The 26,464-nt window shown below is 39.0% G+C and overlaps 1 protein-coding gene across 2 annotated transcripts in view; it reads right to left on the bottom strand.

Annotated features, from left to right (window-relative positions):
- Positions 1–26,464, bottom strand: part of LOC110125218 (S-adenosyl-L-methionine-dependent tRNA 4-demethylwyosine synthase TYW1) — a 144,404-nt gene that overhangs the window by 18,306 nt on the left and 99,634 nt on the right. For both annotated transcript variants that reach the window (XM_070461277.1, XM_070461278.1), the window contains 2 exons: positions 14,306–14,416; positions 3,822–3,989 (listed from right to left, as the gene is read on the bottom strand). In XM_070461277.1, coding sequence (XP_070317378.1) covers positions 3,822–3,989; positions 14,306–14,416 — 279 coding nt within the window. The remainder of the gene's footprint in view (positions 1–3,821; positions 3,990–14,305; positions 14,417–26,464) is intronic.

Below are 26,464 nucleotides of genomic sequence, written 5' to 3'. Positions count from 1 at the left end.
AATGAGATGGATGAAACTGGAGTCCATTATACAGAGTGAAGTAAGCCAGAAAGATAAAGACCAATACAGTATACTAATGCATATATATGGAATTTTAAAAAGTGATAACAATAACCCTATATACAAAACAGAAAAAGAGACACAGATGTACAGAACAGACTTTTAGACTCTGTGGGAGAAGGCAAGAGTGGGATGTTCTGAGAGAAGAGCATTGAAACAAGTATACTATCAAGGATGAAACAGATCACCAGCCCAGGTTGGATGCATGAGACAAGTGCTCAGGGCTGGTGCACTGGGAAGACCCAGAGGGATGGGATGGAGAGGGAGGCAGGAGGGGGGGTTGGGAAGGGGAACACATGTAAATCTATGGCTGATTCATGTCAATGTATGGCAAAAACCACTACAATATTGAAAAATAATTAGCCTCCAACTAATAAAAATAAATGGGGAAAAAAAAAGAGAGAGAGAAAATGAGAGTGCTCTGTGCTAGGGTACAGACACCTCAGGGTGAGCATACTGGAGTTCTCACCTTGACCACCTCTCTCACTGACCGTGCTTTCTAAGCACAACTTGTTGACTCCATCATCTGATATCTATATTCTACTGGAACTGCTTGCTGATACTACAGTGAACTTATCCACTCCCTACCCTACGTCCCTAACAAACCAATAAAAAGCAATATGCAAAGAGTACGACCTCAGTGAAGTTCACAGTCACTATCAACCACGTACTGAAGTCAGAAACCAGGGGGTCACGCTTGACTCCGCAGACTCTTTAATGTAACAGCCCTCACTCAGTACTTCCCCAAGACCACCTCCTCCCCACTCTTCCCCTTCACACCAATTTGCTTCAGACCCTCAGCATTTAGCCCTCAGACTGCTGGACTTTCACAACCCGTTTTAACTGGTTTCTCTGTCTTGCTATTCATCCTTTATAATGTTGCTAGAGAAATTTTTCTGCAATTCCAATCTGATCATGTCACTCCCCTACTTAAAACTCTTAGGTGCCTGCCCACACCATATGGAAAAAAGCACATTTAGGATATCATTCAATGCCATCAGTGATCTTGCCCCTGCCAAATCACCCCTGCTCCTTTTAGCCCTTCTCTTGATCTCCTGCCACACCAAACTACTTTGGAGTTGTTCCAATGTGTCAGGGCTCCACACTTCCTCATGGACCACATCTTGGCCATCATCTAAGACCCAATCAAACAGCAACTCCTCTGTAAAATCTCTCCTGATAGTACCATAGTCCCAAGTATGCTCTCCTTTGGGCTCCATTCTAATCTTTCATCATTGATCTAAAATAATTTGCGGGCATTTATTTGTTTAGATGTTTGTCTTTTTTGGTAGACTATTCTCAAAGGCAGGGATCTTTTTTTTAAACTCATCTTTATGTCAACACAGTGCTTGACACATCTGGATACACACATTAAAGAAAATAATGAAGGTCAATCTCAGACTCTCTCTTCTGTCTGGCGTGTACTTTCTACCTATGTCTGTTGTTGCATTTATCACACTAGATTTCAGTAATTTGCTTGGCCATCTTCTGAGGGCTCCCTGTGGATATGCGCAGGCCAATAAAAGCATCAGTAACAACTATTATTTACGAACTGCTGATTTTATTTTAGGTTCCCTTCTGAGTACTTCAAATATATTAACTTTATTCTTAACAATAACATCTAAAGTCAGTATTATTAGTCTCAGTTTCGAGATGAAGTTTAGAGAGGCTTAATTGAGTGCAGAAGAGAAGAAAACAATCAGGCAATATAGGACAGCAGTTCAAAATAATTATGTACAGAATGCATGTTAATAGTAATCTTTAGTACATCCACTAAAAGAATAGAAAAAGTATACAATTCCCAGCCTACCTGGAGCAAAACTAAGGCCTACTATGGCTGAGAAAAGGAAAAAAAGTGCAGAAAGGGAAGGAAGAGGGGTTCCAGAAGAAGCTGGAGAGGCAGACAGAGACTGATCACACATGATGCTGGGAGCCACATTACAGGATTTTGATTTTCATACTAAAAGCAATGGGAGGTCAATCAAAGGGAGCAAGAGATCTACGCTCTACAAAGACTTCTTTGGCTATGGTGTGAAGACCAGACTTAAGGGAGGAAGAGAGAACTTTGCCACCATTGTCAGGACTATTTCCAGGGCACTGCCCATCCAATCAAGTAATTTTTTTAAAGGTACTATCTTACCTGAAAAAGAAACAGTGATTAAAAAGCTAGAAAATAAAATTCTGGTTTTTGGCTTTAATTTTTTAAGATTTACTTTGTAAGTTAACTGTCTTTGCAGCTACTTTAATGAACATTTCAAATACTAGGCGGCTTTTATTTCTTTGTTCCCTGATACTCCTAGAACACATTCTTCTGTCTAAATATTTAAGTTTGACAGATCATTAGGTCAGATATATATAATCTCACTGCGACTAAGGCATGAGGGCCTTTAACCTCCTGTTTGTTTGAGCCTAGATCAAGTGACATTTTAATTGAGCACTTCTAATATTATTAAATATCATTAACCTATGAAGCTGTTCTGGAAGCCGCTTAGGTTGTAGGGAGGAAAAAGTGAGACTCATGTTTGAATTGATGAAGCCTGACTTGACTCGCATAAAAAACATTTTTATAAGAAAAGGTAAGCCCATTCTTTAACCTTTTTGGTATTAATTTATTCTTATAGTGATATAATTCACAAACCATAAAATTCAACTTTTACAGTATACAATTCGGTAGGTTTTCATACAGCCACAAAGTTGTGCAACCAACACTACTATGTAATTCCAGAGCATTTTCATAACCCAAAAATAAATCCCATACCTATTAGCAGTTACTTTCTGACCTGCTCTTCCCCCAACCCCCATCAACCACTAAACCACGTTCTGACTCTAAGGATTGATCTGTCTGGACATTTCATATAAACAGAATCATATATCATGTGGCCTTTTGTGTCCATTTTGCATCTGGAATAATGTTTTCAAGGTTCAACCATGTCCACTTTTTTTAAAAAAGGAAAATATGAACAACAAAAAAAAGAAAGTATAAATAGAAAACTCAGCAGAGAAGTAAAATGAGCCTCTATGTATCCATCAGTTAGCCTCAAAAGCCCTCAGCCCATCAACACACCCATATACTTCTCACCTAATACCATTTTGAATCAAACCCAAGATACTGTGCTATTTCTGTATAAATATTTCAGTAAGGGCATATCAGTATGATTGCTACTCTAACACTGGACTTCTGATTGGGTATTTTTTTCTTTTTAAGAGCCTACCTCTACCAAAAACTGAATTTTTCCTTTGCTAGGCATTATTTACTTTAAAAAATACATTAAATTTAGGTACTTTTTCTGTGTACTAAAAACACTAAAGAAGAAAAAGGAAAACCAACATCCCAGAAACATTTCTGCAGAGGCCGGGATTCAAAGTGATCTAAAATTTGATAAACACCTCAATATTTCTTCTGACAGCAAAAAACCGTCATATGAGGGTTGTTTACTATTTTAGCTTTCCCTTGTCATTCTGGGTAAAGGACTAGAGGTTATTACAAGGGTGTTTTGTTTTGTATCTCAGGATGCGCCAGTTACAAGCCAGAAGGCACTTCAAGTGCCTGAGTGAGGGCTGAAAATGAAGCACTCTCACACAGAAAAGAGGGTTTATGAGTCCAACAGACAGAATTCAGGGTTTTCTTAAAGTTCATTATAGGAAAGGTAGCAAACAAGTAGAATTTCATTATAATAAGGTGAGGGGAACAATAAAGAGAAAAGAGAAGGGAGCAAGAAGGACAAGGGTGATGGAAGAACGCATACCTGAGCTGTTCTTACCTTCTTGTGAGCTATTAGAAGACAGTTGGAATGCTCGTGTTCACAAGCGATTTCATAGTCGGGGATCAGATCCACCAACTCACAGACAAAGCGCACCACCTCCTCATGCCAGGGCACGTTGGCCATGGTAAGACTGCTCGCCGAACTCTCTCCACAGTAGGTAACACCCTGTGGAAACAGAGACAGTTATGGGCCTATTCAGATGTCACAGATTAAGAGCTTCAGACCCAGACATGCTTCTAGAGGTCATCCAACAAACCAATCCAGGGCTTCCCTGGTGGCTCAGATGGTAAAGAATCTGCCTGCAATGCAGGAGACCCGGGTTCAATCCCTGGGTTGGGGAGATCCCTTGGAGAAGGGAATGTCTACCCACTCCAGTATTCTTGCGTGGAGAATTCCATGGACAGAGGAGCCTGGCGGGCTACAGTTCCTGGGGTCATAAAGGAACCAGACATGACTGAGCAACTAACACACTTTCAAACCAATCCAAGCCAATCCAATCTATATTTTAAAGTGAAGAAAAAGTAATACAAAGATGATAAAATTGGCTTAGAAGCTCATACAAGTAGCAAGTGACAAAGATAGCATGGGGGTTCCCAGGCCAAGGCTCTCTGCGCTCTGACAAAGCTGGGGGCGTGCGTACCTGTGCTTTCTGCTACATCGCCATGTGCACAGTCTACTCACGATAATACTTTTCGCCCGATAGTGTGCCTTTCCAATCAGGTTCACTCATGCAGTATAAGAGATTGACTGCCATGGGATTATAATAATGAGGGCATAGCTGACACCCACAAAAATTCAATGAATAATTTACTGACTGGGGAAATAAAATGAGCTCCCATTTCTAGTATAGTTTAGATTTGAGGTTGGTAAGAAAGTGAAAGTCGCTCAGTCGTGTCCAACTCTTTGCAACCCCATGGACAATACATTTCATGGAATTCTCCAGGCCAGAATACTGGAGTAGGTAGCCTTTCCCTTCTCCAGGGGATCTTCCCAACCCAGGGATTGAACTCAGGTCTCCCACACTGCAGGTGGATTCTTTACCAGCTGAGCCACAAGAGAAGCCCAAGAATACTGGAGTGAGTAGCCTATGCCTTCTCCAGTGGATCTTTCTGAACCAGGAATGGAACCAGGGTCTCCTGCATTGCAGGCAGATTCTTTATCAACTGAGCTATCAGGGAAACCTGAGGCTGATAAACTTTCTGTAAAGGGCCAGATAGGGAATCCTTTCAAATTATTCTCTAAAGAGATCGCTTTGTAATATATTTTGCATGTGGATGTGTATTGGGTTGGCCAAAAAGTTCGTTCAAGTTTTTCACATGATATTATGGGAAAACTCAAACAAACTTTTTGGCCAACCCAATATAAACACACAATCATGCCAAAATGAAAATACGTTTGTAGAAATACATATATATATATACACACACACACATATATACATGTATCCACCCCTACAGAGATTTTCTCATTCAGTACAAAAGCATTAAGATAAATTGATTTTTAACTCTTTTGAATTCTACCTAATAGCCCAAGCATCTAAGACCCAAAAGTTCCATAACTAATTTCTTTGACTGGTAAGTTACATAGTGATAAGCGAGTAATGACTAATTTTCAATAATAAGGAATATCTTAACTTTGTAGGCTCTCTAAATACCTAAGAAATCAAACTTACTTGAAAAAAATATTTGAATAGTCTAGATATGCTGCTACTAAGTAGAGAATAACTAAAATTAAAAAAGATGCTCTCTCTGAGACACACACATACACAGACTGGAGGGGATAGAAAGACTTTAAATGAAAAGCTCACAATGGGCAAAGCAGAGTGATCGTGACCCTACAGATGGCAGAGCTGGGAGGGGGCCAAAAATGCAGATGAGTTCTGCAAAACCCTCCACTCCAGCTGGCTGTTCAAAGACTACTGTACACTACACTGAGATGACCTTAGCTGAACATAAACTAGAGGCAACCCAGCTTAATTTCAATAAACTAAAGAATCTTCTCTATTAGCCCAATGATTTACAGAATTCATATAAACTGAGTTAGGGTTTTAGCTGAATAAAAAAAGCAAAGAGTAGTTTAAAAAATCTTTAAGAAAGCGTAGTTGGAAAACTGTACTGAACTTGCCCAAATGTATTAAAACACACAAAAGTGATTTATTCATAAGTCAAATTAGCCATAAATATGAATTTTACTTCACTTTAAATACTGTTTATGATGGACGAATTATATGAATAACCAAGCAGATAGTGGCTAATTCAGAGGAATTTATTTTTAATATTTACCTTAATTCACTGAAGCAGGGGTTTTAGGTAAGATCTTATATCCATGACAATGGCTTTGGAAAATAGCTTAATTGATTTAGCCATGCCGCTGGTGTAGTAGTTATCATGCAAGATTCCTGGGTGGTGCAGATTATGCTCTGTACTTGGGCTTCCCTTGAGATTCAGCTGGAAAGGAATTACCTGCAATGCAGGAGACCTTGGTTCGATTCCTGGATTGGGAAGATCCCCTGCAGAAGGGATAGGTTACCCACTCCAGTATTCTTGGGCTTCCCTTGTAGCTCAGCTGATAAGATTCTGCCTGCAATGCAGGAAACCTCGGTTCGATCCCTGGGTTAGGAAGATCCCCTAGAGAAGGGAAAGGCTACCCACTCCAGTATTCTGGCCTGGAGAATTTCATGGACTGTATACCCTATGGGGTTGCAAAGAGTCGGACACGATTGAGCCATTTTCACTTAACATTGATTATTCAGCAATAATAAAGCACAATATGCTAAGGAGGGATTTGGTTTGGAAAGGAAATGAAAGAGTGACTGTCACAGGTCATCACTTGGCCTTCACTAATACTTTCTCTATATGTTCACATTACAGCTTTTAATTAACAAAGCATTTTCTTGTAAAAATTCTCTTCTTAGCCAAACAAAATCCTCAGAGGTGGGCAGTATGGGTTACTTCCTGAGCCAACTACAGAGCCCAAGCCTTCATCATGACACAGCTGCAACAGGTAGAAACCGGCCCCAGTAAACCGGGGCCTTCCCTGGTGGCTCAGAGGGTAAAGAATCCACCTGCAGTGAGGGAGACCTGGGTTCGATCCCTGGGTTGGGAAGATCCCCTGGAGGAGGGCATGGCAACCCACTCCAGCATTCTTGCCTGGAGAGTCCCCACGGACAGAGGAGCCTGGCGGGCTACAACACATGGGGTTGCAAAGAGTCGGACACGACTGTGCAAGGAAGCAGGTACCCAGCAGTGAGCTGGTCTCCCGCAGCTGCCCCTCCGGCGCTCCCCACTCTGCTCGGGCTACTTCACATCACGCCACACTCCTGTCTACCGGTGACCCGCCTGGACCTGATTCCTGATCGCACTTGCCCCTGAACTGTCTCAAGATGTTTCATTTTCCCTCATACCTCAGCTCTCTGCCGCCTTCTCCTAGCAGCACGACCCCACCCCATTTATCACCAGCACCGTGTTCTTTCCTCACAACTCTGAAAAAACAGCGTCCTTAAGGAAATAAATGGGAACGATGTGGCGGCTGAAAGCACTCGCTCCAGATATCTGCAGGCTGAGCAGTGACAGGCAGACCCAGAGAAAGTTCCCCAGGAGCAGGACCACTTACGTGTCTTCATATTTGCGGTGAAAAGCACCACCCACACCATTCCATTTGGAGAAGGAAACAGCGACCCACTCTAAGTATTCTGGCCTGGAGAATCCCAAGGACAGAGAAGCCTGGTGGGCTACAGTTCCTGGGGTCACAGAGAGTCGGACACAACTAAGTGACTCACACACACACGCACACACCATTACAGTATACTGATGTCTTCTGGAGGGACCACTCTGCTCAAGGAGATGGGGACCACCAGGTCTTTTTTATAGGCTGCTTAGAAAGTTCACCTGAGGATTCAAAGTCTATGGGAAGAGCAGTATTTTGGCTCTTGAAATTCTAATTATACTGACTGGGTATCAAAAAGCTTCTGATATTATTCTTTTGTCCTTGATCATCTGAGGACAGAAGAAATGTCTTTGTGATTTTTTGCAGCAATACATGTCACTCTTTTAAAAATGCTTCAATCACTGCCCACCCCCCCCACCCCCAAAACCAGCCCAAATTTCTCAGCATAGCACCTGAGGCCTTTCTTACTAGACTCAGCATCTAGTCTTTCCCCAGCTAAATTCTCCACATTTCTTTGATCTTCGGCCAGGAACCCCCATCCCATCTAATCCCAAATTCATCATGTCTTATGCATATCTCTTATCACATAACAGGCATAAATCCTGAGCTCTCAAAGGGCAGAAACTGTACCTTGTTCTTCTCTGTACCCTCAACCAATCTGTTCTAAGATCAAGTCACAGATTTCTTCCATGACATTAGACTTCATAACTCTTTTCTAATACAAAATTTCCTTCATATGTTTCATGACTTTTCTGCTCTTTAATGGTTATGAACCAACTGAAACCACTGCTCAGGTACTGCTGCATACTTGAACAACTAACAGTTGTAAGGAATCTGACCAATATGACCAATATTCCTTACATTTGTGTGCAGAAAGAGGGCGAGTTATGCTAAGCCATTTATTTTGCAAGGTGCATTCTGCAAGGACTGAGCTCTGTCGAGAGTCACAGTACTAACAGGAGGAAGGTTTTAAATCATTTGACAACAAATAATTACTGCACTTACTCATCTCAAGGTGCAGTGCTAGGCACAGAATACAAAGACAGTATTTCATTTACAAAATGGATTGTGCTATGAAAGCTTCTCAATAAGGCAGATGTTTACAACGCCGAACACATTTTCTTAAACAAGTAAGCATATAACGATGGTTAACTTTCTCAGGCTAGCAAATAGAGGCCCATTTAAGCCTAATGAACCCAAAATACATGATAATTTACAGGGAATGGAACAGAGAGATATTTTATGAGACTAAAACTGAAAGTAAAGAGAAAATCAATATAATAAGCAGCCTCTATTGATTCATTTTTAATAATATGCTTGATGGAAAGTGATCTAAGCAGTTATTGAACCCAGGCATATGTTACCCCCTTGAATTCTCAACCAAAGCTATTAAATTGAAATTATTAGTCTAATTTTAATACTGAGGAAATTTAGGCTCAATGTAGGTAAGTAATCTGTCCCAGGTGACATCAGTACCTTTTAAGAATACAGCAAAGTTCACATATCTTCCCCACTGGAGACTACGAGAGACACTGCTACACCCTCCACATTCACACACACATCCAGGAAATCCAGGGAAAGGATATGAATGGTATCTGAGAGCCCCAGGTATATCACTATCCCAGGGTCATCCTGTATTATCAATTTCACATCTTCGGGGCATTCATGTGAGCTTGAGGTACTATTAAGCTTTAACACTAGCTCCTTTTGAAGGTTAGACCCTGGGAGACATTTTTTTTTTTTAACAAGAGATAGGTAAGGGATGGGCTTCTCTGCTGGCTCAGACGGTAAAGAATCTGCCTGCCCATGAAGGAGATGCGGGTTCATCCCTGTGTCAGGAAGATACTCTGGAGAAGGAATGGTTACCCACTCCAGTATTCTTGCCTGGAAAATCCCATGGACAGAGGAGGCTGGTGGGCTACAATCTGCAGGGTCACAAAAAGTTGGACACAACTGTGCGACTAACACTTCACTTCACAGGTAGGAGATAAATCTCTAGGTGCCACTTGGTGTCAGCGTGCGAATATTTTCCTAATTCGTCTGTTTGCTAAAGGTCAAAGGGCCTAGTCTTCTGCCTTCACACCCACATCCTGTCTCTACTGGAGCTGTGGAGTGAGTACCGCCCGGCAGTCTCCCTTCTTCCAGCCCCTAGGGAATTCCCTTACAGGCCTGACAGATTGACAGCTCTCTCAAAAGTATGTTTACCGTAATGCTTACCTCTAAAAGTTTGTTTTTGGAGCAAGCTGAGGTTATCTTAAGCTGCCGTACTGCTGTCTCTTATCAGTTGTTTTTTGGAGTGGGTTTATTGTTATTATTTTTAAAACTCTTCCACTTTAGAAAAATTTAACTTTAATAAGAAAAAACAACAAAAAGTTCCCTTTTCAGGCATGAAATACTTGAACTCTACTTAACAGGAAAGCAGGCCTTCTCCATTTACTGATTTCGCTTCAGTCATGTGAATTATAAAAAGTAATGCATGCTCACTGCAACAATCCAACACAACACAGAAATATGAAAAGTAAAACAAGCCTTTCCTTCTCCCAAATAGAACAGTTAACAGTCTGATATGTATCCTTCCACACTTTCCTTATATAAATGTATGTAAACATATACTGTGAAAATTTACTCAAACAATAATCATTCTATAACTTGCTTTGCTTCTTAATAATATACTATCTTCTATAAACATTCCTTTCCCTATTTCAGTTGAATAAAAACATACTTCATTGACTTGCTGGACAAATGAGAGATGAATTTAATAAACTATGTGATCTAATCCTCAAAGGCCCAGGTACTTGAGGGGCTTCCCTGGTGGTGGTCTGGTGGTTGAGAATTCGCCCTGCAATGCATCTTGAGATGAGTAAGTGCAGTAATTATTTGTTGTCAATGCAAGGGACACTGGTTCAACCCCTAGTCCGGGAAGATCCCACATGCCATGGGGCAACTGAGCCCACAAGTCACAGCTACTGATGTCTTTGGGCCCAGAGCCCAGGCTCCACAACAAGAGATACCACCACAACGAGATCGCCCGCACACAAGAACGAAGACCCAGCACAGCCAAAAATCAACCAATCAATATTAAAAAAATGCCCAGGTACGTGATATTACAGAGTCAAGTGACCATCACATACTTTCTCCTGATACAACACAAACTGTTTTTTATTACCCTACATTTAAAAAATTTAAATATGGCATTTTACATCGTGATTAGATTACACACTTCTCCAAGAATTTTTCAATTAAAAAGAAAAAGTCTCTCCAAGTAGCTCATTTTACTTCTGTAGATGTGGCCTTGCTCAGCAAGACATCCATTTCCCAAATAGCATATCCAAATTTAGGCACAAACTCTATACCTATGGTGCTTTGACGAGGCCTGGCGCGTGGAGAGAGCACAGAAATATTTGTTAAACGCAGGGATAAAACAGTAAAATGGAAATCTTGTTTGAAAGAAACTATGTTATTATAACATCTCAGCTACAGGCAAGAAGGCTTCATCTATTTCCGAGTCATAGTAATAGTTTATCCAAATACAAAATGCCCATCAGAGAATTACACTGTTTACAAAGTGGTCATCTTTCATTAAAAAATAATTATGGTTGATTCTTTTCAGATTATAAAATATCTTGTTCATTACAGAAAACATCACTGCAAAGAAAGAAGGAAGGAGAAAAAAAGGTGATGGTGTGATCCAGCCAAGTTGCTTAATAATAGATGTTTTACTGCAATATAATTTGAAGCAACATTCTTTAATAGCTAAGTCATAAATTAAACCACCACTAATCATTGACACTGGCAAAGTTTTGTTAAGCCAAGGCATATATTTAAGATGTAGTTTGTATCTCTGCATCATTAGAGTTCTTGCCAAGAGGAGCCTTTTGAAATTAAGAACAACTTTAAAAGTGTCTTTGACCTGACTAGAGATTGCTACACACTCAGACAGCAATATTTCATCTGCTCCAACCTCCCCATCCCTACAGAAGACAGTCATACAGAATGCTGAACTTACTAAAAGATAGCTCTAAAACTGAAATATCCTTTGATATAACAGAGTGCACCCAGCTTCATAAACATGAACTGAAGAGTGGAGCTCTGACAGACTAGGTGAATTTTCTGGTCACTTGCTCTCATTTTTGCATATTCTTAGTTGTCCATGAAAGCCTAGCATACTATCTGCCTCTTAATATTCTACAGCTTTAACTACTTACTATCTCACGCTGATGACTTCCAAGTCATTATTGCCAGGCCTGTCTCATCCCCAGGACTCCAGGCTCATATAACCTATGGCTTATTTGAACCTACCCTTAGATATTTAAAAGCTATCTCAAATTACTCAGGCTGACACAAAAACTCATGAAATCGCTCCCCAAATCGGTCTCCCTTCCCCATTGGTCTTTTCCACATCAGCAAACTGTGCCACATCCACACAGTTGCTTAAGCCAAGAACCTAGGTACTATTTTGATTCCTTTTGTTCTGTCATTCCCTACATCATCTAACAAGTTTGGTTGGATCTACTTTCAAAATTCATCATGAAAGCACCCACTCCTCTCCAACTATATCACCAAAGACCTTCCCCAAGCCATCACACCTCTTCCTTGGCAAAAGTTTTGTTACTGGTCTACCTACTTCTACTACTGCCCTTGTAACCAACTCACGGCAACAGCAGGGTGATCTTTTAAAATCATAAATCAGATCTCATCACTCTCTAGCTTTTAAAATCCTTTCCAAGTACACCAGGTATAAAAAAAAGTTTTATCATTAAACTTAGTATAAAATCTGATTCTCTCATCCTTGTGTGAAAGGCCCAACAAAATCTGGCCCCAGCCCCCTTCTCTGATTCATCCTGTACCACAGGCAACTCCAACAGCCCCAGAGGTCACAAAGGCCCTCTTGCAGACTAGCTGTGTCATCTGCCCAGAATTCTCTGACCCCAAGCCTTTGAATATTGTGTTGCTTCTTCTTACTCAAGTATCAATTTTTAAGAGTCATCTCCTCAAAAAACCTTCCTGCTTATGAAATCTAAAACAGTCAACCACAATATCTAGCAAAACAGCATATCCATGTATCCTCTCACACATCAGTCCACTTACAGGTATCTATTCCAAAGAAACACTGGCAAAAACATGACATTAAATGCCGCCTGCTGGAAATCACCACCAATGAAATAGTCTTGAAATGCAAACACACACACTCACACACACACTCACACACACACACACACACACATGATCAATCTTCTTTTGATCTAATTACCAACCCACAGAAAATATATGGGGCAGAAGAATATGTAATAGGTCAAAAAATAAATTTTTGTTTTAAAATTTAAATACAGGGAACTAACCAGGATAAATGACCCATTTTTTCCAATGACATAAATTACTAGGGGAACAAAAAACCCATGGAAGCAGAACTAATAGCCTAAAAAAATTAAAGACAGAAACAATCCAATTCTAACCCTTACTTGGATCTAGATTTTCAAATAACCAAGACAGTTGGTTTAAGAGGATATGATGTACATACACACAATGAAATATTACTCAGGCATTAAAAAGAATGAAATATTACCATTTGCAGTAACATAGATCATCTAGAGAATATCATACTAAGTGAAGTAAGTAAAAAAAAGACAAATGTTACAGGGGATCATTTATGTGAAGAATCTTGAAAAAAATACAAATGAATCTACATACAAATAGAAACAGACTCACAGACATAGAAAACAAACTTAGTTATTACCAAAGGGGAAAGGGAAGAGTAAATTACGAGTATAGGATTAATAAACAAACACTGCTATACATAAAATAGACAAGCAACAAGGATTTACTATATAACACAGGGAACTATATTCAATATCTTATAATAAGCTATAATAAAAAAGAACCTGAAAAAATATATATAACTGAATTACTTTGCTGTATACCTGAAACTAATACAATATTGTAAACCAACTCTATTTCAACTAAAAAAATATTGTTAATTGGTTGAGTTTGAAACCTTATATGCCCCAAAACTTAAGAAATTACGATTAAAACTATTTAGTTGTAAGAACAGTACTCTGAATAAGTGCTTAAAGTGAGTGCATATCTTTCAAAAATACACACTGAATCAGCTATAGGTAATGGTATAATGTGAGGATTTGCTTGAAAATAATAGGTAAGGGCAGGAAAATGGGTAGGAGTACAGTTGAAACATGAGCTGGTAATTTTTGAAGCTGGGTAATGGATGGATGGGGGTTCATTACATCAGTCTCTCTACTTTTGTATATATTTGAAGTTTTCCATAGCAAAGGTTTATTTAAAAGTCAATTACTCACTCTAACACTGTTCTACTTCTCCGCATATTAAAGTTACTATGCAGTGGACAGTATATTTATTTTCTCTTGACAGTCTATGGCTCGCTAAAATAGAAGGTTTTTATATGTGAGAGCAAATGCTTGGTCTTTACTGTTCTTATCCCCAATGGCTAGAACAGTGCCAGGATCTTGATTAATATTTTTGCATGAATAAATCAAACATCCAGGACCTCATGTAGGGTTTTAGAAGGGCTTCCCTGGTAGCTCAGACGGTAAAGCGTCTGCCTACAATGTGGGAGACCCAGGTTCGATCCCTGGGTCAGGAAGATCCCCTGGAGAAGGAAATGGCAACCCACTCCAGTATTCTTGCCTGGAAAATCCCATGGACTGAGGATCCTGGTAGGCTAAAGTCCATGGGGTCGCAAAGAGTCGGAAACGACGGAGTGACTTCACTTCACTTCAACTCCACCGTAGCCAGCAAAGTGTCAGGGGAAGTGTGCCCAGCACTGGCCAGCAGGGGCTTACCTTCACCTCGATGAAGTCAGGGTTCCCCAGGGACACCAGCTCGGCATAGGCCTGGAGCTCATCCACATTCCATGCCTTCACTAGAGTCAGTCTGTAGACAGTACGTTGTTGCTAGAAGACAGGAAAAGACAACTTTGTTTTTAATCACCTTGGAAGATTTTCAAATTTCAACCCACAGAAAACCCAGGCAATGTGAAATCCGGTATGAACTTTTAAAAATTGAAGTTTACACTTTGTAGAAAGATGAAAAAAAAGTAAACAATATCATAAGACTCCCAGAAGCCTTATAGGCACAAATATCGGCATATTTCTCTTCTCTCACTAATAGTATCTAACACTAGATAAGTGCTAGTTGCTCAGTCATTTCTGACTCTTTGCAACCCCATGGACTGTAGCCCGCCAGGCTCTCTGTCCATGGGATTCTCCAGACAAGACTACTGTACTGGTTAGCCCTTATTCCCTTCTCCAGGGGATTTCCTGACTCAGGGATAGAACCTGGGTCTCCTGCATTGCAGGCAAATTCTTTACTGTCTGAGTCATTAACACTAGATAAGACACCCAAAAGTTTCTTAACAAATACACTGATTCCATTTGGTCAGAAATAGTAAATTGACTAAATAGTTTTAGACTGTCAAAAATGAATTCAAATAACCTTCAGGCTCTCCGTTATCAATCACTCAAACTATTTATGATAAGGATTTTTAACTTACACTTTTCCTCTTTCCTGCTTTCTTACTATTTAATGATCCCTAGTCGGCAGAAAAGGCACACTGATGAACTGTCAGTGTTGCCATTTGTCTGTCTATCGTGTAAAAAAAAAGGTACTGATTTTCTGAAAAGCAACTAGACGACAGTCATGCAAGCCTTTAAAAACTTTATACACTTTGACTTCTCCTTCCAGGACCCTAGACAAACTGTTAAAAGTTCAAGGACTAACTCAAACATCTCAAAACAACATGATTAATGGTAGTTTAAAATCTACAACAAGAGTGGGGGCAGAACCTATGACTTGCCCATAACCAGTAGATACGGCAAAGGTGATTGGTGCCTGTGGTTATGTGCGCATGATTGCATCCATGTGGAGCAAGTTCCTGGGCAGTATCCATGCTGCTAAACCTCAAATCATGCTTTAAGTAGCAAGGCTCATTATACTCAAGAGAAAGACAAAGTGAGATGAGAGCTGAAAAGAATGATACCAATCTCTACATGCCCCCCAACGGCCACAGCAGCATTTATTTACAATTCCCAAGATATGGAAGCAACTTAAATGTCCACCGAAAGATGAGTGGATAAAGATGTGGTATATATAAACAACAGAATATTACTCAGCCATACAAAATGATGAAACTTTACCATTTGGAATACCATGGTTGAACTTGGAGGAGACTATGCCAAGTGAAATAAGGCGGTCAGAGAAAAACAAACACTGAAAGATATCACTTATATGTGCAATCTAAAAAAAACACAACAAACCAGTGAATATAACAAAACAGAAATGGATATAGAGGATAAATTAGTGGTTACCAGGGGCGAGAGGAAAGGAGGGAGGAGGGAGACAGGGGTAGGGGACTAAAAGATATAAAGCATTATGTATAAAATAATCCACAAGGATATATTGTACAGCACAGGGGAATATAGCCAATATTTTATAATAACTATAAATGGAGTATGATCTTTTTGCAAATTGCTATATTGTACACCTGAAACTTACATAATATTGCACATCAACTATACTTCAATTAAAAGAATACCAATCTCTCTACTTTTAATTATATCTGAAGATAACCAAGAGATGAAGAGATGAATATCATTAGGTGGCCATTTTAGAAAATGCACTCAAAACTTATTTTTAAAATGCAGCATAAAGAAAAGAAAAGAAAGTGAAGTCGCTCAGTCGTGTCTGACTCTTTGCGACCCCATGGACTGCAGCCTACCAGGCTCCTCCCTCCATGGGATTCTCCATGCAAGAGTACTAGAGTGGGTTGCCATTTCCTTCTCTAGGGGATCTTGCCAACTCAGGGATTGAACCCAGGTCTCCCGCATTCCAGGCAGACGCTTTAACCTCTGAGCCACCAGGGAAGCCCCAAAATGCAGCATATAAAGCATGAAAAGACACACTTCTTCCAGATTCCCTTTACATAGCTAGAATTCACCCAATGCCAAAACCTAACAAAAATGGTAGAGAACTGCAGGCCAATCTCACTTGTATTTATACATGCAAAAGTCTTACCAAAATTTTAGCAAAAGAAATTCAGCATTATGTTAAAAATTATAGAAAAGGAGAGATGATTCAATATTAGTGAAGTCACTTAGTCATGCCTGACTCTTTGCAACCCATGGACTGTAGCCCACCAGGATCCTCTGTCCATGGAATTCTCCATGGACACTGGCGTGGGTTGCCATTTCCTTCTCCAGGGGATCTTTCCCACCCAGGGATTGAACCTGGGTCTCCTGTATGTCAGGTGGATTCTTTACCATCTGAGCCACCAGGGAAGCCCATTCAATATTAGGTTATGTATTAATATTAATATAATTCATCACATTAATATTGTGACACAGAAAAATCAATCAGTCATCTTATAGATATAGTTTAAAGTCCATCCCTGATTTTAAAACAAAATAGAATGAACTGAAAAACCATTTGGTAAACTCAAAAATTAAAACATTTACCATTAACATAAAGAAAACACCCTTGAGTCAATAGTCCATGTCATTCTTATAGATGTAAAAAAGAGGTATTTCTATTTAATCAGACTAACAGCAGAATGTCCACTCTATTATCTTTATAAACACTTTTCTGAAAGTTAAAATCAAAGCAATAAGGCAAGAACAAGACTAATTGAATAGTACACCAAAAAAAAAGTATAGTATATCACTAAAAAAATTAAAAAGTGATAGTATATTACTTTAAAAAAGTGATAGTATATCACTTGCAAATGATGTAGTCAGCTTCCTGGAAACCTAAGAAAATCAACTAAAAATCACATTAAGTCAAATTGGCCAGTGACCAAATAAAAATAGAAAAATAAGCAGCTTTCCTAACATAGAGTGGTAGGATAGATGTGGACTCTGAAAGTGAAAGTCGGTCCAGCTCTTTGCAACTCCATGGACTATACAGTCCATAGAATTCTCCAGGCCAGAATACTGGAGTGGGTAGCCTTTCCCTTCTCCAGGGATCTTCCCACCCAGGGATCAAACCCAGGTCTCCAGCATTGCAGGCGGATTCTTTACCAGCTGAGTCACAAGGGAAGTCCAAGAATACTGGAGAGGGTAGCCTATCCCTTCTCCAGGGGATCTTCCTGACCCAGGAATCAAACCAGGGTCTCCTGCATTGCAGGCAGATTCTTTACCAACTGAGCTATCAGGGAAGCCAGGCCAGACTGAATCCCAAACCACATACTAGCCATCTTTAACTCTGACTCAGTCCCTCCCTGTGTGAAATGCAGGTTTTGCACAGGACTGCAAGTGTTCATCGACGTAATGCTTCGGCTTCCCTGGTGGCTCAGCTGGTAAAGAATCCACCTGCAATGCAGAAGGATCAATGTTTGATCCCTGGGTTGGGAAGACGCCCTGGAGAAGGGAACGGCTACCCACTCCAGTATACTGGCCCAAAGAATTCCATGGACTCTATAGTCCACGGGGTTGCAAAGAGTCAAACATGACTGAACAACTTTCACTACTACATAATACTTAGATCCATGCTGGCAGCAGGAAGTCATAATATGTATTAGCTATTATATGCCATATATATGCTACACATATACTATATATACATATATCTATATAGCATATACATATATATTACAAAGCACAAATTCTACTTTACAAAATACAACTATAAAATACTTGATGATTATTTATGAAATAACATGGACAGTGAAGAGAGGAAACATTTCCGAGACTATAACAAAAAACTAGCCTACACGGAGAGCCATGATAGATTTCTAAATATAATGTAATTCCAATAGGAGTTAAAAATTCTTTTCAACAAATAAACTAGCAATGATACCAACAAAAACAATAGCAGGAGTTGGCAATGAGTCAGCCCTTACTATGTGCCAGCTGTTGTGTTTAGTATCTTAGCAAAGATTCCAATATTTGTCTCTTCTTTGCAACAAATCTTATAAAATAGGTTTATTATCTTCACATTATAGATATGAAATTGAGGCCCAGTGCTGCTAAATAAATTTCCCAAAGTTACACAGTTGGAAAGCAGCAGAGCTCGGATATGAACCCAAGCAGAATGAATCCAAGGCAGACTCTATCTCTCATTGCTAAACCTTCTCAAATTGTGAAATAAATCATGCGAAGAGAAATGTACATAAAACACAAATGTATTGCCCAAGGGATTAACACAAAGAAATATCCATCGCCCACCCAGAACCATCCATTCCCTTCACCTGAAAGCTATCTGATATTCCGACTTCAACATTAAATTTTAGACTTGTGCCTATGTTTGAAATGTATATACAAAGAACCATATATTCTTTTGTGTCTTGCTTTTCTCACACAACATGGTGTTTATACACTTTATCCATGTTGCTGTATGTTAGGATCTGCTCATTTTGTTATCTAACATTCCATTACATGAGTATACAATAATTCATTCAGCCATATCCCCACTGATCGACATCTTGATTATTTCTACCTTTTAGCTGTTGTAAAACAGTGCTGCAAATTTATGGTTCCTGGGGGGGGGGGGGGGGGGGATAAGTTGGAAGATTGGGATTGATGCATACACAACACTATATATAAAATAGTAACTAATAAGGACCTACTGTATAGCACAGGGATCTCTCAATACTCTATAAAGGCCTATGTGGGAAAAGAAGTATATAAATATATATACAATATAAATTTTATATATTAATAATAATATATAATTTATATATTATATAAATTATATATTTATATTTTTTTCTATATATTATATGTAAATTTATTTTAAATATAATATATATAAAACTGATTCACCTTGCTGCACACTTGAAAATAACCCAACACTGTAAATTAACTATACTCCAATAAAAATTAAAAGAAAAACAATGCTGTTATCTCTCATAACACTAGAGTTTAGCTTTTTCTACTTTAGGGAATTTTATGGAATGCTCTTATGACACGTGTTCTTCTATGTCTGCTTCTTTTACTGAATTTAATTCACTGAATTTGATGGTGACTCTGGCTTTAGATATATTTTTACTGCTGTTTAGTACTCCAGTATACGAAAATATTAACTACCAGTGAAAGTTGTTGGTTGGTTGGTTGTTTTCCTAGCATGGACTCTTACAAAACATCATTGCAAAGAGTGTTACTGTACCTGACTCCTGATAGACATTTTTCTTTGATGTTCCTAAGAGTGGAAAAGTTGGATCAGAGGAAGAGCAGGTATTTAGCCAGACTGGTTTTCAAGGTCATTTCACCACACATCCACTTGCGGTAGATCAGAGTTCCAGCTGCTTCTCATCTTCAACAACTCTTGTTGGTAGTCTTTTAAAACTTCAGCCATTTCCATACTGTTCTATTTTGTATCTGTCTGTTGACTGATGAAGTTGAGTATGTTTTTGGCCATTCTGATCTCTACTTTTGTGAAGTATTTGTTCGAGTGTCTTGAATATTTCTCTATGGGGATAATGGTCTTTTTACTACCCGGGTTTTTCAAATTCTTTATATATCCTGGCTATAAGAACTCATATAACTGCATCAGAAATATTTTCATTTGCTTTAAGGCGTTCCTTTTTACTTTCTGCATATATTTTGATCAACAGAAGTAACTGATTGTAGTACATTTACCTTTTATCTGTAGCATACTAATGTTCAGATGATTAAAGACAAAGAAAAGCACTACTATGGGATTACAAAAAAAGGAATGTCATTAGATTTTATTTCAAATGATCAGATTCACATTCTGGGTTTCACTGTATCTGTAGGGAGCCTGCTCAATGGGACAGTTTTGGAGACTTTAAAGTCTATGTAAAATTAGTTAAAGCAATTCCTAAAGTCTATAGAAGAAAGTGGAGTTATACTCCAGTTAGATCAAATTAAAACAAAAACTGAGTATAGATGATGCTTGAGAGGTGAGAGCTGGAATTGCCTTTGCAAAGGACACACTTAACACTTCATATTATCCTTTTAGATAAAAAAGAAAAGAAAAGAAAGAGGGGAGAGAGAGAGAGGGAAAACTGGAGTACAAACTGGATTTGTAGTAATTTAATTCAAACAAAAAATATTTTTCCCCAATTTGGGGATTTAATTAGTAAATTTCATTTGTATAGGTTCTGGATTAGTTATTACTGCAGGATTTTCTGAATGTGTCATGTTATCTAGCAGGGGACATGGATGGTGTGATATTGGGTCAGTCAAAAAGTACATTCAGGGTTTTTTGTTACATCTTATGGAAAAACCCAAATGAACTTTTTGGCCAATCCAATACTATGGATGCTGAAGCTGAAACTCCAATACTTTGGCCACCTGATGAGAAGAACTGACTCATAGGTCCTGATGCTGGGAAAGATTGAAGGCAGGAGAAGGGGATGATAGAAGATAAGATGGCTGGATGGCATCATCAACTAGATGAACACGAGTTTGAGCAAGCTCCGGGAGTTGGTGATGGACAGGGAAGCCTGGAGTGCTGCAGTCCATGGGGTCGCAAAGAGTCAGACACAAATGAGCAACTAAACTGAACTGAATACTATGGAATGTAAAAATGAAGATGAAAAGTATCCAGTTAGGCAAAAAGTTTAGCTACTTTCTGTTCAAGCTACAATGTGATTTGTGAAATGTCACAATGTGAGTTGTTAAAAAAAAATATCAAGTATCTGGCATGTTATAATTTCATGTATTATTGGGGTTTTTCAATCATTAAATTTATTCATTTTTAATTGAAGGATAATTGCTCTACAATATTGTGTTGGCTTCTGCCAAACCTCAACATGACATGTATTTGTTTAATTTAAGCGTCTAATATACTTTTCCCCTAGTGGTGAGAACAGACACAATAAATGGGAGGCGGGGTGATCTGAAAGTTACATCAAAACAAATGTGCAGCTGGGCTGTGCAGTGAGAGACCTAGACCTTCACCTCTAGACTTAAGATTAGATCTTTGTGACAGATTTTAAATTTGAGTTTCAACTTACTATGTTTCTTAGAGGGAAGCAATACATGGACTGAAAATACATGAAGTGAAAATTGAGGTCAAAATTCCAAAGGTAAATGTTAAATGCTTATCAAAGGGAACTGCATGGGGAGGCGGGGAGGCAGGCAGTATAAAGAATCAAGTACAAAGTAGAAAAGGCCTGAGTGAAGAAAAGAGGAAAAAAGTATAAAATGAGGAAAAGAGTACACAGTAGCAATGAAGGTACTGGACCCCTGAGTCAACTGTGCAAGCTTAGGTGTGCTCTTTGTCCCTCTGTCAAATAGGAAGAGTAACAGTGTCTGTATCTCATAGTATTATTGTTAAATTAGAAGAACTAAGACAAAGAACCTAGAACACAGTCCCCGCAGACAGAAAACTATGAAGAAATTTCGGCTACCACCACCACCAGCAGTTACACAGATCCATTCACTTGATCACACAGATATCAACTCAACCAACAGTCACCAGGTGTTAACACTAGGTGCTGAAGATACAGCAGTGAACGAAGCAACCACAGTGTCAACTGTTGTATAATCTACATTCTATTCTAGTAAATGAACAAACTCAAGTCAGAAAAGACATTAGCAACAATGGTTAATACCAAAAGAGGAGAGGAGCCAGGAAACCATCAAGGCAAGACTTCCACACTCCTGCCTGGCTCCACAAGCCATGAAAACCAAATAGAATACTGACCAGATCATATCATGCTTGTCAAAAAAATGATTCTGAACTCCTTAAAACAAAAAACAACTTAAAATTGAAACAACCCCTCACTGACAGCCATTGTTTCTAAAATCAAAGGAATATGTGTTCGCCAATACTAGAAAATGGGTGATGATTCTTTTAAAGACCTTAGAAAGCATACCTGTTCTTAAAATGGCTTTAATTAGCCAAGAGTTATTTTTTTGCTTTTTGTTTTTGTTTGGTTTTGTGCGGCTATGCCAGGTCTTAGCTGCAGCATGCAGGATCTTTAGTAGTGGTGTGCAAGCTCTTAGTTGTGGCATGCGGGAGCTAGTCCCCTGACCAAGAACTGAACCCAGGCCTCCTGCATTAGAAGCACAGAAACTTAACCACTGGACCACCGGGGAAGTCCCTTAATTAAGTCTAATACTGTTCATGGGAGACAAAACAAAATGTGTCAATCTGATAGGTCAAGTAACGCAAAAAAGTAGAAAATAAATTCAAAGATATAACTCATGATGCAGCTAAGTGAAGTATTCTTTATATTCAAAGACAGGAAGGAAAACTATTACAGAATTATTCCCAAAATAAATTAACTAAGCAACCAACTAATTTAAACTTTTATGAGTAATGGAAAATGTAGATCAAGGAAAGATGGCAAGGACAGTTTTATAAGACTCAGTGAAGAAAATCCAACAGGAAAAGAAATCATAAAGGAAACACATCAAGCCATTAATAGTGCTTACTTATAAGGGTCAGAAGGGTTGTAGGTTTATTTACATTCCTCTTTAAACACCTGTGAAAGTGTTAGTTGTTCAGTCATGTCCGACTCTGTGTGACCCCACGGACTGGAGCCTGCCAGGCTCCTCTGTCCATGGAATTCACCAGGGAAGAATACTGGAAAGGATTAAAGTGTTTAACATACACGTTAAGAGTCTCAGAAGGAGAGGTGAAAATGACAGCTAAGATCATGGTTACATAGGAATTCCCTGTATTATCCTCTCTTCTCTTGAATGTTTTAAAAATGTGTATTAAAAAGGTTGAACAATTTATCTTGACAGATACAATTCAAGACAAACTTGAGCTGAGGCTGTGTCAAAACAAGATAAAATGGTCTCCTAAAACATGGCTCTGAGTTACCAGTAATCAAAGAAATGTAAATTGAAGCAGTAATGAGGTACCATTTTGGCTTATCAGATTGGCAAAGATTTTTTTTAAATAGCAATATTCACTGCTGCCTAGAGTATAGCAAGACAGAGAAATTCATTCACTGATGGTAAAAGCATAATTCACTACAAACATTTTGGGAAGTAGCATGGCAACATGATTAAAGTCTCTGAAAAATACTCAAATCTGTTGATCCAATAACTACATTTCTAAAGATGTAAGCCTTTGGAAATGATAAAATTTGTGGACAAATACTGATGAATAAGAAGGTTCATTCCAGCTTTATTTGTAATAATGAAATACTATAAATATCTCAATCCCAAGAAATACCTAGATGATTTACGATATAGCTATTTAACACTAAAGATGGTTATTTCAGAACAGCGGTTATGAATCTGAACATGGCAGAGAAACATACTCCTAACAGTGAGAGTTCCATACAGATGTGCTTCTCAGAAAAAAGGAAGGAAGGAGGTGGGAGACCTGTTTTTCTTTTGTACCTTTGCTCCTATTGAGAATAACTGTTTTAAAAGAAAGTTTAATAATAAGGGGTAATTTTTATGTAACAGCATCAAAATTTTTAAAAGTTAAAAAGAAAATTGTACACGTACTACACAGTATTAGTGACATAAATACATATACACAGTAGAAACACAAAAATTTGAGAAGGAAACACAAGAAAAGTTGTGGGGTCAGAAAAGCTGTGAGTGCACACACACACACATATATTTTTTAATATTAATAGTATTGACTCTTTAGATGAGAATGGATCAGTTTAAAAGTTTCTTGATATGCCTAATCTTTATCCTTAAACAGATCCCTCAAATAAAATTCTCTGCTCAAAAACCAGAAATCTGGTAAAGGAAGTAGAAAAAAATTTGCCTTAGGTTCAGCTGAGCCTCAGAAGACCATGCAAATCAACTTGAATATGAGACAGTGTGGCCTGAATTTGAAGAGTCATGGACCTCTGTGTTACTTATAATAGCAAAGAGGAAAAAAAAAAAACGGCTTAACATCCTCCTGGTAACATGGTTAATATGAAGGAAGATGTTGCTTGTGTGAAGGAGTAGAAGGAAGGTGAAATCACATATAATTTAAAAAATTTTATATATATACACATACATGTACACACACACACACAATCACATTATAATGTATGCATATAGTCAACACTAAATATTCATGGGTTGGTTCTAAAACAACCGCAGATACAAAATCTTCAGATGTTCAAATCTCTAATATAAAATGGCACAGTATTTGCATATAACGCATGCACATCCTCCTGTACATTTTAAATCATCTCTAGAGTACTTATAATACCTAATACAATGTATATTATGTAAATAGTTGGAAATACCATGTAAATGCGATGTAAACAGTTGCAAGGCAAATTTCAGTTTTCCTTTTTGAAACTCTCTGGAATTTTTTGTTTTCCCCAAACGTTTTTGCTCTGCAGTTGGTTGAATCTGAGGATGAGGACCTGGCAGACATGGAGTGTACTGCATAGTGGATGTATGGTCAAAGGGGAACTGTAAGTTCATCTCTTGAAAAACAACAAGAAGAGGAAGCTGAGGAGTGCAAAATGCAAACACAGAAGAGACTAAGAACAGGGGTAGCTGTACAAAGAGAAACTGTACGTAAGTAAGAGCAGGAAAAACAAACCCCACGAGAGGATTTTTTAAAAAGGCAGTAGTATTTACACATCGGAAAAGCAAATGAGTAATACGGAGCAGTGTTTTTCCATCTCTCGGAGGTTAGGATAGAATGGAAGAGATAAAGCTCTACTGGCATTTTGAACAGAACTGTTCTCAGTGTAAAAATGACTACTGCCCTGTGTCAACTACAAACTGACACTTGCCACTGGCACTGGCCATCTGCCTCTACAAGGATTAAATCGTGAGCTACTGCAGCAGCTGATTTTCAACACCCTATGAAAGGAGTTCAGGGCAGAGAGGAGAAACGAGGCACTCTGTGCTAGGGGAACGATCGGCACGACAGGTCTTCAGACAGTTCGATTATTTTCAGGAGCCGATTTTATGCACCCAATTCTTGCACTTCCTCATATCTAGAAAAGCATTAAAATCCTTCAAGGTGATGGCTGTTCCTCATGACTAGCAGAAACCTTCTACAAAAAAATACGTGTTTGATTGCATGCACTCCCCCTTCACCAAAATCACACATACACTTACTTACCTTCCCCCCATCTCTTTGGAGGAGCTTCTCGGAGCTATCGGAAATGCTGTCTCCCAAGCTGCAGTCCTCATTTACAGAAATGTATCAATAAAACATGGGATTGCAAGGAAAAGGAAAGAAACAAGAACAAAGGGGGGCGGGGAAGATGATTAATAAGAGAGACAGAATGTAAAGAGCTCAAGACGAAACCAAAAAAATGAAAGAGAATAAACAAAATGCTAAGATTTCTATAAAGAAAGCTGAGCGCTGAATAATTGATGCTTTTGAACTGTGGTGTTGGAGAAGACTCTTCAGAGTCCCTTGGATTGCAAAGAGATCCAACCAGTCCATCCTAAAGGAAATCAGTCTTGAATATTCATTGGCAGGACTGATGCTGAAGCTGAAACTCCAATACTTTGGCCACCTGATGCAAAGAACCAACTCACTGGAAAACACCCTGATGCTGGAAAGATTGAAGGCAAGAGGAGAAGGGGATGACAGAGGATGAGATGTTTGGATGGCATCACCAACTCAATGGACATGAGTTTGAGTAAACTCCAGGAATTGGTGATGGACAGGAAGGCCTGGCGTGCTGCGGTCCATGGGGTCGCAGAGTCAGACACAACTAGTGACTGAACCGAACTTAACTGAAGATTTCTACAGAAGAAAGGTGTGAGTACAAAATTATGGGGCCGCTATCACAAGGTGAATGAGAGAGGCAGCCTATCTACATAAGAATAAGCGGAAGTCAGAGAAACAATGTTATGCAAATCGATAAGCAGAAGATTTTGTGAAGGCCTACACCAGGGTGGCATATATAGATGCAGTCACCTAAGTAGCCCATCGACTTCAAAGTCTGAGGATATTGACAGGGAAGTAAAATCTCTGACAAAGTTCCCTCAGGCAACCATCTCTCCATCATCCTGCAGCAGACACAGACAGAAACACTGGGAGTGTGCAGAGGACGGAACGAGAAGGACATCTGGACATACCCAAAGCATATCTTA

This window comes from Odocoileus virginianus, chromosome 33, assembly GCF_023699985.2.
Source record: "Odocoileus virginianus isolate 20LAN1187 ecotype Illinois chromosome 33, Ovbor_1.2, whole genome shotgun sequence".
In the NCBI taxonomy this organism is placed as follows: domain Eukaryota; kingdom Metazoa; phylum Chordata; class Mammalia; order Artiodactyla; family Cervidae; genus Odocoileus; species Odocoileus virginianus.
This window is presented reverse-complemented; position numbering and strand designations above follow the sequence as displayed.